We start from the raw sequence: 15,483 nt of genomic DNA, 5'->3' as shown, positions 1-15,483 counted from the left end.
GGGCGATATTTAACATTGGGTCTTCTGAATTCTCCAAAAATCAATGGCATGCTGAGTACATGTATATCATCATGTTTATTTTCAAAACATTGACATCAGCAACGCATAAGACAGGTGAAAAAAGGGTGTCTGCTTATAGCCAGATGAAAAAAGCATCCCTTTTTCAAACCTTACATTCATCATTTACAAATTTTCATGTACATCTTGTCTTCAAATAGTTCGGAGAACTGCACCACTTGCACTTTTGTGAAATTGTAGGTTTAAACACACAGTGAAACAAAGTGTCTTTCATTTAAAGTTTGGTATTTAAAAATGCATTTTCAGAAGCGCATAAAGGCCTTACAATAACGCTTCTAATGGCAACACAGTTTTCTGATAAAAATTAAGCAAACTCTTTCATGGTTCAATAAGGTTGATGAATCAATCAGAATCAAGCAAAATGTGTCAATTAAAAACGCATGTACTGAACTTTAGGTGAAATGAACCCTAGTTCCTCAACCTTTTCACTTATCAAAAGCAACTTTCAGTGCAATTTATGCTCATTTTTAATTTGATTTTGGAGACAAAAATTACATTGGTTAGATTGGCCAGTGTCAGGACACAGGAAAGAGTATAATTTTATCGGTCTACACCCAATATTGCCTTCAGAAGATACTGGCCTTCAGAATATACTAGCCTTCAGAACTACTGTTCAGTAGTTCGGAACAGTAGTTAAGAATCAGATTCCAAGATTACTCATAATAAGAAGGAAACTCACTTTAAAAAAAAACACTCACTTGAAACTGGCATTAAAACAGATGGAGCATTAGTGGAGTAGAGATGCCTGGTGCAACGTTAGTGGAGTAGAGATGCCTGATGCAACATTAGTGGAGATGCCTGATGCAACATTAGTGGAGCAGAGATGCCTGGTGCAACATTAGTGGAGTAGAGATGCCTGGTGCAACATTAGTGGAGATGCCTGGTGCGACATTAAAGGAGCAGAGATGCCTGGTGCAACATTAGTGGAGATGGCTGATGCAACATTAGTGGAGTAGAGATACCTGATGCTACCTTTCAACTCGATCAAAAGAAAAGACAACAAATACAATATATACATGTATAATAAAACCTTCGCTATTTTGGAAGACAGATGAAAACAGCCCTAAACAGATCAAGCCATTTCATTAGAACATGTTTGCTAGCTCTATAAACCAAGTTTTAATCTGGTTTAATTCTGACTACACCATGTGATCCGCCATTTTAGAGAAAGCGAAAACATGATTTCGCGTCACTTGTAACCCACACACGTAAGACTAACAGAGCAAACAGATACATTCCAGAGTCATAGAAAGAAATAGCCACCGGTTGGTTAAAAATGATAACATGGCAGCACCTCTGACTTTCTCAATATCTGGTTTATGCACAAAAGGACACAAAAATTCAAATGTATGCTTTTAAAACATTGGCTGGCACAACATTTTATTAATGCATATAAACATCTGGTCTTGTCTTTTCTTTGAATGGAGTCAGTGTGGTTTCTACCTTAACTTCAAATTTCAATACATACTGTAAGAACGCAGTTTTTAACGTAGAATTATGATCCGATAGTTATGATACATATTGAATACTGACGCCAAGAGCTCCACAACAAAAGCTCAGAATTCTGGATGCAGAAGGAAGGGCATATGTAAATGACTCACGACGCTTTCCCAGTGCCTTGGTGATAATCTTATTGCTCAATGCTGTCATATCACGGCCAAAAACATTAGACTGGCTGATCACTGCCTTCATTTAACTACCCAAATTCCTCCCACCATAATGTGAAAATATTCGTTAGTACGGCGTAAAACACCAATCAAATAAATAAATAAATAAATCATATAACAAAATTTTGGGAGGTGGGGGGGGGGAGCTTTTCATTTTGATCGTGTTTGGACAAAAGCAAAGTTTCACATGACCCAATCCTGTCAGGCCGTACTTTGAGGTGACAGACTGATAAAACCTGACTGAGTCTAGGGTTAAAGAAGACGTAAAAAATATACACCTATATAAAAAACAATAATCTTCGAAAGTTTTGGACAGCAGTGGAGTTGAACACCTTACCTACAACACTAAGACGTTAATTTCAACAAGAGAATATCTCAGGTCAATTTTCCCACTTCTCCAAAACCAACAACCATTATCACGCTGAGACCGTAAAACTGAAGTAGTGTTAAGTGTGCGTTAAAACATCAACCAAACAAATACATAAAGGAATAATTTAATGCTCTTAAACTCAAAATACCAGATTCAGGTTTATATAAAAGAAAAATACAGAGGGCCTCCGTTGCTCAGTTGGTTAGCACGCTAGTGCAGCATAATGACCCAGGAGCCTCTCACCAATGTGGTCGCTGTGAATTCAAGTAAAGCTCATGCTGGCTTCCTCTCCAGCCATACCTGGGAAGGTCTGCCAGCAACCTGCAGATGGTTGTGGGTTTCCACTGGGCATTTCCTCCCACCAATAATGCTAGCAGCCGTCATATAAGTGAAATATTCTTGAGTACGGCGTAAAAAACCAATCAAATAAATAAACAAAGAAATAAACAAACTACAGAATAACTTTTGATATTCATGACATGTTCATCGACCTCAGACGCTTTACATATATACAAGGGCTTGCTACAAGCTACATAACTGTTTGAGGTGGTTGGAATTCATTGCGTCATTTTTCCAACTAGTACTCTGAAAAAGATGGCTATGTAATAACTCACAAAAAGGTTTGTGATAAACTAGCACTGCCAAAGTTTCTTGCTATTAAAAAAAAATGGCCAAGTTGAAACAGCTTGCAAACCATTTCCGCTATTAAACCTAAACTGCCAGAGTTATCCCCCCTTACATACAGAAATCCACGCATCACAATTTTACTGGTATCAATACTAGCTAATATCACCGTCTCTTCTCTCCTTTCTGTGTACGTTTTTTCTCAGCGTCTTTCCTCTCCTGCTGTTTTTGTCTCTGGGCCTCTCTGTCTGTGCGATCTTTTTCTTTCTTCTTTTCGTGATCCTGTTTGGATTTCTCTCTTTTTTCTCGTTCTGCCTCTAGCACACTAAGAGAATTCATATTCCTTGACATCCAGTCTGTAATGGCGAACAACAAAATAAAACTTACAGTGAATCACCTTTAATTCATGGAAGGTTTCATAAGCTAATCACCTTGTAGAACTAATCTGGTGAAAAATCGCTTGCAATTGTATATGATTAACAGGAAATCACATAACTTCATACTGCAGATCAGTAACAAATTATAATATCATGGTATTTTGTAGGACTGCCAACCTACAAAATAAAAGCTACATCAAAAGACATGCCCTTATGTATGTTTGTATGCTTTTGTTTTTATGTCATATGTAAAACATTTTCAGTCATATGACGACAAGGAGTCATAAAGTGTGTGCACGTGTACTACGTCTTCTCGTGACAGAGCGACTCCAGGCTGCCAAAGTGTTGCCAGCCCTGAAGTAATGAGCCCAACAAACCAAGCATGACACCCCACCCAATCATATTATACTGAAAATGGGTCAACTAGTCTTATTTCCTTTCTCTAACGCCTCAGTGCTGAGCGCCAAGCGAGGCAGCAACAGCCATCACGAAATATCTGTGGTATGACCTGGTCCGTGTTTGATCCCAGGTCTGTCAATTCAAGACCAATGCTCTAACCACTAGGCCACTGTTGTGGTCTACACCAAAACATATGTGCAAAAATGTACAAATCAGTAGATAAGCAAGAATGGTGTTTCATTTAAAGTTTTGCAAAGAAAAAAAAAAACAACAAAAAAAACAACACATTTAAGGTCTTAAAAGAATTGCATTGATCATCATTTTGATGCAAACATATCTGAAAAAAAAAAAAGAATTCAAAAACACTTTCTTAAGTGGACCCAAAAGATGAATGATTCAGTCGGAATACAGCAAAATGTGCCACCAGTAAGATGTGACACAAACTGCATATATGAATAGATAAACAGGTACATAAAAATTACCGTCACTGCTAGCGCCCCCTTGTGGAGCTCCTTTCACAGCTTTGGCCCCATCTTCTTCTGTGTCTTCCTCCGTGAGGTTTGTCAAGGGAGATAACCATCGCTGGATGAAATACTGTTACAGTGGGAGTGACTTCACTGATTTATTTGATTGGTGTTTTTTGCAGTACTCAAGAATATTTTAAAGAAAAAAATAACTACAGCCTATTGTGATATTCAAAAACAGTGATTGATTTGTAACATCCATTTTTCAATGGTAGGCCAAACACATAATTTGATATCCCCAATAATAATAATAAAGTCTCAACTTGTATGTCTGAAAGTCAGCTGAAGGAATACTGGATCTTCTTTTCACTTAAAATGTCACAATAGCAGAGTAGCCTCCCTTTATAGCCTAATATGGGCAGGCAGGTAATCCTTCTGTGTCTTAAATATGTCAAAATTCTGACATGTTGTGAGACAGGTAAGTGAATGTGCAGCAGTGCAATGTTATAAAACTGCCAACCCACGATCATCCGCAGGTTGCTGTCAGACTCTCCCACATATGTCTTTCAGCTCTCTGACAACGTGTTGAGCATAGAAAGGATATTCTCCATCTGACAGATGGTCATACTGAGCAATGATGGCCGCTTTCCTGGCTTTTTCTTCATCAGTCAGTACCCGAGGTTTAACCACAGCTATGTTTGTCTGACCCATCATGTCAGAGAGCTTCAGGTCCCGTTTCTCTGTGCCGGACGTCTGATCTAAAACATGGGGTATATCTGTTAAATAACATACTGCCCTTATCAGTCAGTACTGGGGAGCTTGATCACTGCTAAGTCTTTCGGAATCAGGTTCACATTTTCAGTGTCTAAAATCTCATGTATTTACAAGTAGGGCATATTCCAATTTCCTGTTAGTGTGGTTAGTTCTACAAGAAATACAATCATATAAATGTGAACGAATAAAGAAAAGAGTTAAGCGGTTTGTGATATATATGTAGGCAGAAATTTGTTCCACCTGTAACCACAGCAGGTCATTTAGAGTAGCATGGCAAATCTGTCATGTGACAACCGGAAAAACAAAGTGATAAATATAATGAACGCAAATTTTGAAATGTACACAACCAGATTCATGTACATATCTTGCAAAACGCTGGTATAGCCATGGTGTGTCCTCACTGACAGAAGTTGTCTCCCCTTACACTGTTATTTGTGTCGTGTAGACAATACCTTTAGCAGTGGCTGTATTTCTCTTCTCCCATTCTCTGATGATTTCTGCACATAGTTCAGCCTGGGAGGACTCCTGATTTACAGAGACATAATATGATTTAAAGTCTGCATGTATTTGTACACAAGTTAACAATGTCGCCTATGTATACATTTATGGTCAAATAAGTCATATTTTAGACTCGTAAACAAAGTGTCAAAAAATGTGTTTCAGCCATGAAAGCAGCTAGCAAGTTCAAGGAAGTTAACAAAGGCTCTGTTAAATTCTTGTAAAACAGCAGCAAGTAGCTTTGTTCAAGTTTCAACTGCGACAACATGGACTTGTGCACTACACTTGTCCATTAAAATCAAGGATATTTCATCAAATCAGGGACTTGTGATTGTTTCAAGGTGGAAGGTAGCACCACATATGTTCGCACATCAAACTGGCCAGCCTTTTTCCCAGCGCCATTTTTTTCACTAAATCACTTTCGTATTTCAGAAGGCCACCATTTTTTTAACAGAAATGTTGCGGGATCTCGCATTACACGGGAGCTGGGTGCTAATTTTCACTCAACAGCCTATGTTCTAACCTAGCGGCAGCATGCTTACTATATTAAATATCTGTTTCACTGGAATTCTACATTGGAAATCATGTCCCCATTGGTGGTAACTTATAGTAAAAACAAAGGAGAAAATGAAAATACCAAGTAAAAAGTGTTACTTAGAAAGTTTGCAGTTTTATTGGCCGTGAAAAGCAGAAATTTCAAACCCCACTGCCTGCAAATGGGTGCTAATTTAATCACCGCTGCTCTGTTGTGGCGAGTTTAGTGGCACATATCCCAAAATGCGAATGTCACTTATTGGCAATCCCTAACTGAGAGGATTGTACTTTAGTTCAACAGTTAGCACCTGCAGATGAATTTTATCTTATCATGCACATACCAAGGTAGTTTGAGAATACTTCAGCCAGGGATGGCCCCAAACCAACATTAAAGCATGCTCCTACTACACCAAATACAGCTGTCATGGCAGTTTCTCATGGCTTGTAAGACAAAAGTTATCCATTGAATGCTCATTATCTTTCCGTCCGTCGATTTATTGCAAGCCATCAGTTATCTCCTTGGCAGCATGGGCCCAAGATACCATGGTGACACTCAACCGGCATCATTTTATTGACGGCCACAATATGTTTGGGAAAGGCAAGCAGGTGAATATAGAGCACACTCCGACTGGGTTTTGGGAATGGGCTTGTCTGACGTTGTATGATTAAAATACAATCTCTAATTCATCAGGCTATATTTAGTTTGGTTTTTGTGTGTCTACGACGGTGTTGTATTCTCATTTCAATGTTGTCACGAAAGAAACAAACTACAAATCTAGGTGAATACCGCTGTTGAGCGCTTAAATACAAATATAACGAAATCAGGGTATTCCATAATGCCAAACATCGTTATGTCCACAAAACTGTCAGGTAACATACCACCACTTGCTCCAGCACCTCTTCCAAAGATTCTCTCTTGTCTTCCGTCGAAGTATCTGTGTCTAAGATACCTGTCACGTACGGAACAAATATTTCAAGGTCGACATCAGGATTGGCGGCTAACAGGCGGTCGGATAACCAATCCTCCAACGTTTTCATGGGCGCCGCCATTTTATTGCACTACTTTCTTTTCATTTGGTGGAGAATACCCCCACATCCGGTGACGTCAGAAGAGGCTCCATAGGCTACTTTAAATGAGAATGTAAAATTTTTTTATCTGTTCGATGCGAGTATCAGGTGTGACATTTTCCCCCCACTCACCTGCCTTTTCTGTTTTTCTTCTTTAAATTATGTTAAATAAAGAAAATCCAAAACTGAACCTACATGCAGCTTCATGTAGCTCAATGATTAGTTGAGCCCTCTTTAGACAGGATGAGCTCAACTTGACTTTGATTTACTTTCAACAATAAATGATACCATAGAATACTTTGTATTCAAATAACATTCATTTTAACTACCGGTATTTTAGGTAGGCCTTTAGAGCCGGAAACTCTAATTCGGTTTAATTGCAGTTTTTTTTATTGGACATTATAAAGCCCCCTGCGTGTACGAAGCAGCGCACGTAAGACTGCACTCGGCTTTCACTGCCGTAGTGGCTATAAGCTTAAATCACTGACCAGATCCTGCTGACTTCAGAAAAGACAGAATTGGTATAGTATTGATGCAGGAAACTGGAGTGCCAGTGGTATACACCAACCTTCTACAGTTGATCTAGGAGCCTGTAACCAATTCGGTCGCTGTGAGTTCAAGTCCAGCCCATGCTGGCTTCCTCTCCAGCCATACGTGGGAAGGTCTGCCAGCAACCTGCGGATGGATTTCCTCCCACCATAATGTTGGCCATATATGTGAAATATTAAAATACCAATGAAATAAACAAACAAATTTCAAGTAATTGGCCAGTTATGCTCTGTTTCGTGATCGGGGGCTTCAGTGCTCAACCCTGGAACCCTGCCTGTTTTTGTCATTTGTCTTCATGGCCAGCAGTGCTTAGAGCTACAGTCTCCCAGTTTAGGCCAGATATATTCATTTAAACCGTTGGGGTCAGCTTACTGCGTGGAGGAACCTGGTATTCCCCAGGTAAACAACGACAAACTTTCAAAGCATACGTGTGACGTACATGTAGAAAATTCAATGCTATATTGGTGGGAATACAAGTGGTTTTCAACTAATGCACATGTACATAAGACAACACAACTGGCTTTACTGACACAGCAGCTGGTGACCACGGCCACTTTCAGTCAGGATGTTTTTGCAGACGTTGGTTTAGTGCTGCCTCACTGAACACCCATGTCACCAACACAGACAGGACACCCAACTCTGTTTCATTTATACATGTATTATGGCAGCAAGTTGGCCATTAAATGACATTCAATTGGTTTGATTTATAATTTGTTTTACGAATGGTCATAGGTTTTCCCCAAGCTCTGCATGTTTACTCTGTCTACTATAATGCTGTCATATCAGTGAAATATTCCTGAGTACAGTGTAAAACTCCAATCAAATAAATAAGTATTTGTTTGATGTGTGCTTAGGAAACCAAACCACAAACTAAAAAAAAGTTTGTCTTGAACAGTTGGAGCCCAGGTGGCTATAAGCTTGCATAAATTACAATATAGCTAACTAAGTGACCAAGTAAAAGAAGACAACTACAAAAAACTGTATTAATCATTTGATACATGTTTTATTAATGTTTGTACAGGAACATTTGACTTTGGTGACATGTACAATAGTATAAATTGAAAGGGTAACGGGAACTACCAACAAAAGACATAATCACACTTGTCAACCTCATGGTAGACCCTGCAATATATGGACATATTTTAAATGGTGGCTCGGTAATTTACTAACAGGGCCCAAATATTTACACCTATCAACACAGCTTACAAAACTGGTTAGGCAAACATAATATTATACAGTATCACTTCATTCGCTGAATTGTATAACAATGAAATATAACAATAATAAAAGTTTTCCACATGTGAAAGAGAGTGGTCTGATCTCTGGCCTAGTTTATGGAGTTATGATGTCAGAGCGATTAGATTGAGTGCATAACCAGAAATAAGGCATGCCTGCGCTTGAGAATGGAGTGCAAATTATGTTACCCTAATTCCTCAACCTTTACGCATATGTAAGATCAACTCTCAGTAAAATTTATGCACATTTTTAACTTGATTATAGAGACAAAACTACATTCCTTGGTTTGGCCAGTTTCTGGGCCAAATAAAATTTGATCAAGTATGACTTTTTATCACCCTTCAGAATATGCTGGAATAAACACTTTGCAAACACGCGAAAAGGTTGAAGAATTACAGTATCAATGAAGTCTGGGTGAAAGCTCTCAAGTGTACACAACCAAATAATCAATTAATGCTGAAAGCCTGCTGTGCACGATGAACTTAGGTTTGTTCAAATATCATGCATGTTATATAATGAAAGCAATTTTTAGGCACATAGAAAAATGAACTCGTGTGAAAAATAACAATGGTTTTCCACCCCTTAATCTTTATGTGTTGGCCCAGTGCTGTAATCTTAATGTTGATAAATGACATGGTTACCTATGATTTTAGGTAGTTAAAAAAAAAAAAAAAAAAACACCCCCAAAACTAATAATACTAAACATTGTGGCCTTCATGACTCCACACTAAAAGTAAAAAAAATATGAGGCAGGAAAGTTCCTAATATTTTACCAATACAATATCATCCCACTTTCCAAACAAACCTCAAAACAACTTTCTAAGACCAACAGATTTCTGTGAATCAGGAAAATGTGCAACTCAAGTCATGGTTGATATTTTAGGTCATTTCCTGCAATTGCTTTAACAGGTGGCCGTTGTAAGGGGAGACAACAACTACACTTTGACACACCTGACAAGTCCTGTCTTGCTTCCCACTGATAGCCCATAATCATCAATTACGTCAGACTTAAATGATCCCCTGACTAAGCTGACACTGTAGGTTCATTGTGTGTAAAGATTTGAGCACGCTCTTGAGGGAAAGTGAACTCTCCATCTTACTGATAAGGCCACAAAGAAGTAGTGTTGTCGGTTGAATATGCATGTAGGAGTTATTATATTGTAAGTCTAAATTTAAAGACAAGAATAGCATCATCTAGACAGATTTTTCGTAACTGCACCAAAAACCACAAGCATATCTCTGCTTTCTCACAGCCACCGTGTTGATCAATCATTTACTTCAGATTCGATGAAACTTAATTTTAACTTTGCTAATCCGTTGTCAATTGAAATGGAAAAAAAATTTCAGGATTAGAAAGTACTAAAGGAATTTCAATAAAATGAATAAAGGAAAAACTAGTTTCAAGATTTCAATACAAGCAATGATATACATATATATTATAGGCAATTTCTCTGAACCTGTGTGCAGGTAATTTTTTCCCCAGCATGTCTGCTTTACAATGCCTTTGCCATTGGTATTTCTCAATAGTACCACAAAATTCTGATACAAATAACAGATCCAATTCTCAGTAGTAATGCAGGTAAACTGTAAAGTCAAAACCACGTGTAACTGGGCACATTTGGGCCAGCCGATTTAGTGACCACTAAAAACATGACCATTAGCTCCCCATCAGCACGTCGATGACCATGCTGAAGATTTGCTTATCAAGTGGCAGGTATTCAGGTATGCACGTACCAGTATTGTTGTGTTAGATTTTATCTTGACTGTTTCAGAAACTTTGGCAATGTACCTTGGGTGATCTGAGAATGCTACACTGCCAGAATACATTCATATATCTTATATATTTACATGTAGGGTCTATTACTTTTCAAGTATTAAAACTGGGTACAAAAGAACTGGTACATATGTGTGTGTACTTACGTGTATATCAAGGCAGGGATTGTGAATAATGTAAGCTGTTGGTTAGAATGCATTCTGATTGTCAACACATAATGTGTCCAGTTTTCTGTTGTACAAATCTTAAGGTGAATGCTGAAGTGGGCCGAATACATGTAGATGCAAATACTGTATACTGTATACCAAGATCATATACTGTACTACGTTACACAGGCTTGAGAAAGCCAATAACCTTCAACCAAACAAAAGAACTGACAAAGAAATTGGGGATGGAAAAAACAACCAACAAAAAGATCCAATTAATAATTCTGGTGAAAATGTAATTTTTTTTTTCTTCTTTGCCTCTTTTCAATTCTCACAATGGGAAAAGAATGTTGATCATAGTTGACAGGGTTTATGTACATAGCAAGCAGGACTTTTCTCCCAGTTATCTGTCGACAAAAAGACACAGCCGATGTTGTTGCAAGGTCACCACAATTCATAAACCTGAAGTTAAAAAGGTCAGATGTTCTGATAAAATTCCCTACAGCTGATGTCCCATATCAGTCGGTTTATCCAGGTTTGATGACAGAGTGGTGTGTCAATTGTACAAAGACATATTGTACATGTACTTCACAAAAAAAACCCCTCTAAAGTCAGGGTTGAAAAAAAAAAATGTTTAACAGAACAATAAACAACACCACAGTGTAGCAAGCTTTAGGCCTATGCATCTAATTACTACACTTGACTAAACACTGCTGGCATTTCTGACTTGTGGGAAAAAACATCTGATGACGAATGAAACTATAAAGGCCTCTTTACACCCAAAGAAAGGGATGAAGTAATGATACCCACTCAACAAGCTGGTAGTCATACGGTGCAGAGATCCTTGCTTATTAACCAGTTCAGTAAACATCTTATTTAGAACAGATATTCTAAGAAAGCTGACCCAGCAAACAAAATGTTGCATGTGAAACAAAAGGCATGCATTGGTCAGTATTCATGTACATGCGTACCTACAGGTCATTAGCGAAGAAGCCATTAAACCATTGTTTCCATGTATGAACTTTGAAATACTAATAATGTAGAAGCACATGTATTACCGCAAATAATATCAAATTCTGACTTTTTAAAAATTTCTCAGCATACTGAGAGTTCTAACGATCTTATGAAAAGCCTTAATCTATATTTGTATGAAAGGTAGGATGATATTACACTGGGAAAATGTCAGCTTCAGCAACAAAAGTAATATTATTGGCCTCTAAAAATCCACATTTTGGGGGTGAAATTTTAAATCATTTACTGTCATCTAATTGAAGTCTTTTTTTTTATATAAATGTGCATGTAGCTGGAAGACAACAAAACTGCATGGGCTAACATAAAATGCATACTGATTAATGCAAGACTTAAAACCACACCAATACAAGCACTTGCTTTGAAAGTGTGTCTTACATATGTACACGTACATGTAGTACTTTAACACCATAAAATAAAGGACTGACCTCATAATTAATCTTCATCTACACGTTTAAAGGAAGAAAAAAAATCCTACGTAAATGGCCGTTAATTGGAAAGGTCAGTGGGTGAACTGTACATCAGAGCACGCTCTCACACAAACCAAACTGCTGGCTGTAATTAAAATGTAGAGGAGAAATGATTCACGAAAACTATGATATAATTAAATGATTTCTCCATATGCCCACTAAAGCATGTAGAAGATCTATACATGCACATGAAGAAAGCACCATGTTAACAACTTGGCACCCCCAGAATCAACGACCATGCTCTGATGATCAGGTGTCATGGAAACAATCTCCTAGTAAGAGAGTAATCTGTTGATACGGTACAGTTGATAGCCAAACGTTCAAAACAACCAGTCTATACTCTGATAATGCGCACTGTACGGCACAAAAATGTATATAGAAATGTATACAAGTCTGTAGGTGCTGTGATAAATCCACTTTGGAAAGCACATTATAGACACGATTATAATGAATATGGAGGATGACAAAAACTGAAAACGTCCTGCAAAAAGGGATAAAAAAAATTCTTGAGCGTGAGTATATAAAAAAGGTCTCATTTTTTGCCATGATTGCATATATATATATATATATATATATATATATATAATAAAGGACAGGAAAACATAAGGACAAAAGTACAAATTGATTCAATGGAGTCATGGACGATGAGGGAATGAATGCGTACAAAGTGTTCCTCACAGCTTTTGCACAATGGGAATAAAAAGATCGCTGTACAAGTGCAGTCACTGTACAAGTAACAAACCAGCCACTCGGTTTTCACCAGGCAAGTTTTTGTTCTTGTGCAACACCTTTTACTTCTGCATCACAAAGCACATACAGTTTCAATACTGGGCCATTCCACAGTTACTTTCTCTTTACACAGAAGTCACCTGCTGAAAGACTAAATCGTGTTTGAGGCCTTTTTTCACTTACGCCTGGGAGTTTTTCCATGGTTTGTGGTTTGGAATGTTTAGTTCACGCACACCCAGTCAGACAGGAAGCAGATGCACAGCCCTCAGTATTGTCTCCTGTCTGACAAGAGTGCTGAATGCTAGACCATGCTTGTGAGTGAGAAGCGACGGCTGGGTAAACACCAACAAGACTACTCCAGCATGGAGCTGATCACAGTTAAAAAACAAATACCAGAGCACATTGCTGTTCAGAGTAAATCCAAGGAATCTCTCTCTACATCACCGCGTTGTTGTGAAAACTGACAGTGGATCCCAGGTCAAACTGCTGCACACCATTTTCTTGGTACCGCCAAGTTCAAGCTAGCTATGTATCCATGAGCACGGTAACATGTGCTAAATGTGCATGGAACAAGGGCACAATCCATGGTGATCGAGGGACAACAAATATAAGGCCATGAAGAACAAATCAGATTATCAGGGGTTACACAGGAAAGATCTGTCGATATGGCAGTTCATGCTCGTGCTCTGATGGTGTTATCTGCACCCAAGGCAGCTCCTGGGGATGACCATAGTCTGTGTTCTTTTTGGAGGTTCTGGATTTGTTGCTGGCTTTGCTTCGAACGCTGTGCCGGTCTTGGTGGTAGTAGTTGCCCATGGAGGCACGATAACTAGGTGGGTGTTCATCCACGCTGGACGGGGTATCTGGGATCTCTGTCATTCCCGGCACAACGCTGTGAATCTGGACGTTATCAATCCCGCCACTGCCACCAAAGTCTCCCATCCCGCTCTGTGATGTGTCATAACCACCATATCCCAGCACGCGATTCTGCTCACGAAAGCTGTTTCTTGCAGGGGACTTGTACCTCATTTTGACGTACTCTAGCATGTCATTGGCTGGGGCTGCTGTAAACAGAAACCAATGAAAAGATCAGATACATGAAACAAGAATGGGAGAAAAAAATCCCATCAGGATATATTTTTCAAAATTTTCCCCTCATATCAACATTCTTACGACATTAAAACTGCTTTACTCATTGATCACTTAACATGGTTATCAAAAGAATATACACGTATTACATTTAATTAAAAACAAATTACATCTATGCTTTAACAAACACAGCCGAAGGTCAATACTTAACAAGTCCAGGTAAGTTAATCACTTAATGTAAACAGATCTAAACAAATTTAAAAGTTACTCTAAATATTATTAAAAGCTTAAATAAGCACTGGCATAAAGCACAAATGGCATAACATATTTGGGCAAACCATGCTGCTACACAAGTACAATGTAGGGTAAATAAAATATTCATATCAGTCAAAAACAGATTCTTGCAAATACAAGCAGATCTTAATTCTACTGACAAAACAAAAAAGTAAAACGTGGACATTTTAGCTCAAGTTTATTTCTGTCAGTTGAATCTGAAATATTAAGAGACAAGTACATGTAGTTTATGTCGGAAAAAGTTGATAGAATCTGAACACTTTTTCATCCAGAACAGCTGTCATTAGGCCTTTTTTACGATGTCAAGCAACTTCACACTAATGAATTTGTAGAGGTTATCAAGTTCATTTGACTTGAAGGTTGAGAACATTATTTTGGTACAGCAGAAGCCAATTACCCTAGATCCTAGAACAAATTCGACCGTCAAGTACAACTTGGACGCCATATGAAAATACAAGATTTTGAAGACTGAACTGTACTTTTTACATGAGGAAATACCATATTTGCACAAATCATAAAATAACCTGACCTGATCAGATAGAATTCCTCTAATATACCAAAACATGCACTATGTCTGTGGTCAAATTTGTTGAGGATTAAGGGTAAGTTCAGCTACAAGTAGCCATACTACATGAACACTCGTCATGCGTCCACCTTTCTCAGCTATTAAGCCAGCAGTTTTTTCTTTTTCTTAGTAGCTCAGCAGATCCAGGCAATGCTTCCAGCTACCCATATTCAAAAGACCTATATATGTTAATGAATTTTAATCATTTTATGGCTGGCAACTATTACATGTACATGTTAATATAATATTTAAATACTTCTTAAAGTCTTTATGCTGATGGTTATTAATTAGCATCTGATCTGCATATGCATATTATGTAAATACAAGCACATAAAGGGTAGCAACTTTGGGATGCATGTACAGTGTAAGTGCTGTATGTTGTTAAAACAGGGAGTTTGTGCACAAGTGGGTAAAAGTGACAAGACCACGGATACAACTTTGGATGGGTAATCGGGCTTTCCTACAAAAATAGTAAATCAAACCACAACACTCGTAACAAAGTAGAATAGAGGTTAAACACATGCTCAATACCTCTTTTAAAGTAGTACATAAAATAACAAAATATGTGTTATTGCTAACAAAGTGCGTTAGGCCATAGTTTAGCATACATCGCAAAGGAAAAGTTCATAAGCACTTAACATAAAGATGTAGTTGCACATCGGGGAGTTCTGGCAAAGCATCAAGTTTAAATGTGTGCCACTACACTACATTGTATATATTCCAAGTTTAAAGATATCTATGTATGCGCA

The 15,483-nt window shown here is 38.1% G+C and overlaps 2 protein-coding genes across 3 annotated transcripts in view; both read right to left on the bottom strand.

Annotated features, from left to right (window-relative positions):
* Nucleotides 1–1,888: 1,888 nt before the first annotated feature.
* On the bottom strand, nucleotides 1,889–7,175 carry LOC135463730 (coiled-coil domain-containing protein 43-like). The gene is made up of 5 exons (XM_064741141.1): nucleotides 6,665–7,175; nucleotides 5,206–5,278; nucleotides 4,584–4,737; nucleotides 3,998–4,068; nucleotides 1,889–3,095 (listed from the first exon to the last, which is right to left on the bottom strand). Exons 1-5 carry the CDS (start codon nucleotides 6,833–6,835, stop codon nucleotides 2,905–2,907), a joined length of 660 nt encoding a protein of 219 aa, XP_064597211.1. The 5' UTR covers nucleotides 6,836–7,175; the 3' UTR covers nucleotides 1,889–2,904.
* A 5,480-nt stretch (nucleotides 7,176–12,655) lies between these two features.
* Nucleotides 12,656–15,483, bottom strand: part of LOC135463781 (sodium/potassium-transporting ATPase subunit beta-1-interacting protein 3-like) — a 45,118-nt gene continuing 42,290 nt past the window's right edge. For both annotated transcript variants that reach the window (XM_064741214.1, XM_064741215.1), the window contains one exon: nucleotides 12,656–13,850. In XM_064741214.1, coding sequence (XP_064597284.1) covers nucleotides 13,429–13,850 — 422 coding nt within the window. In that variant the 3' untranslated portion in view covers nucleotides 12,656–13,428. The remainder of the gene's footprint in view (nucleotides 13,851–15,483) is intronic.

This window comes from Liolophura sinensis, chromosome 3, assembly GCF_032854445.1.
Source record: "Liolophura sinensis isolate JHLJ2023 chromosome 3, CUHK_Ljap_v2, whole genome shotgun sequence".
Lineage (NCBI taxonomy): Eukaryota > Metazoa > Mollusca > Polyplacophora > Chitonida > Chitonidae > Liolophura > Liolophura sinensis.
Note: the sequence above shows the minus strand (reverse complement) of the source record. Positions and strands in the feature narration are given on the sequence as shown.

Coding starts and splice junctions, on each gene's coding strand:
- LOC135463730 (XM_064741141.1), bottom strand. CDS start 6,835: ATGGCGGCGCCCATGAAAACGTTGGAGGATTGGTTATCCGACCGCCTG. Junction 4,069..4,583: donor GACCATCTGTCAGATGGAGA/ATATCCTTTCTA, acceptor GACAAACCTCAC/GGAGGAAGACACAGAAGAAG. Junction 3,096..3,997: donor AGGGGGCGCTAGCAGTGACG/GTAATTTTTATG, acceptor TCGCCATTACAG/ACTGGATGTCAAGGAATATG.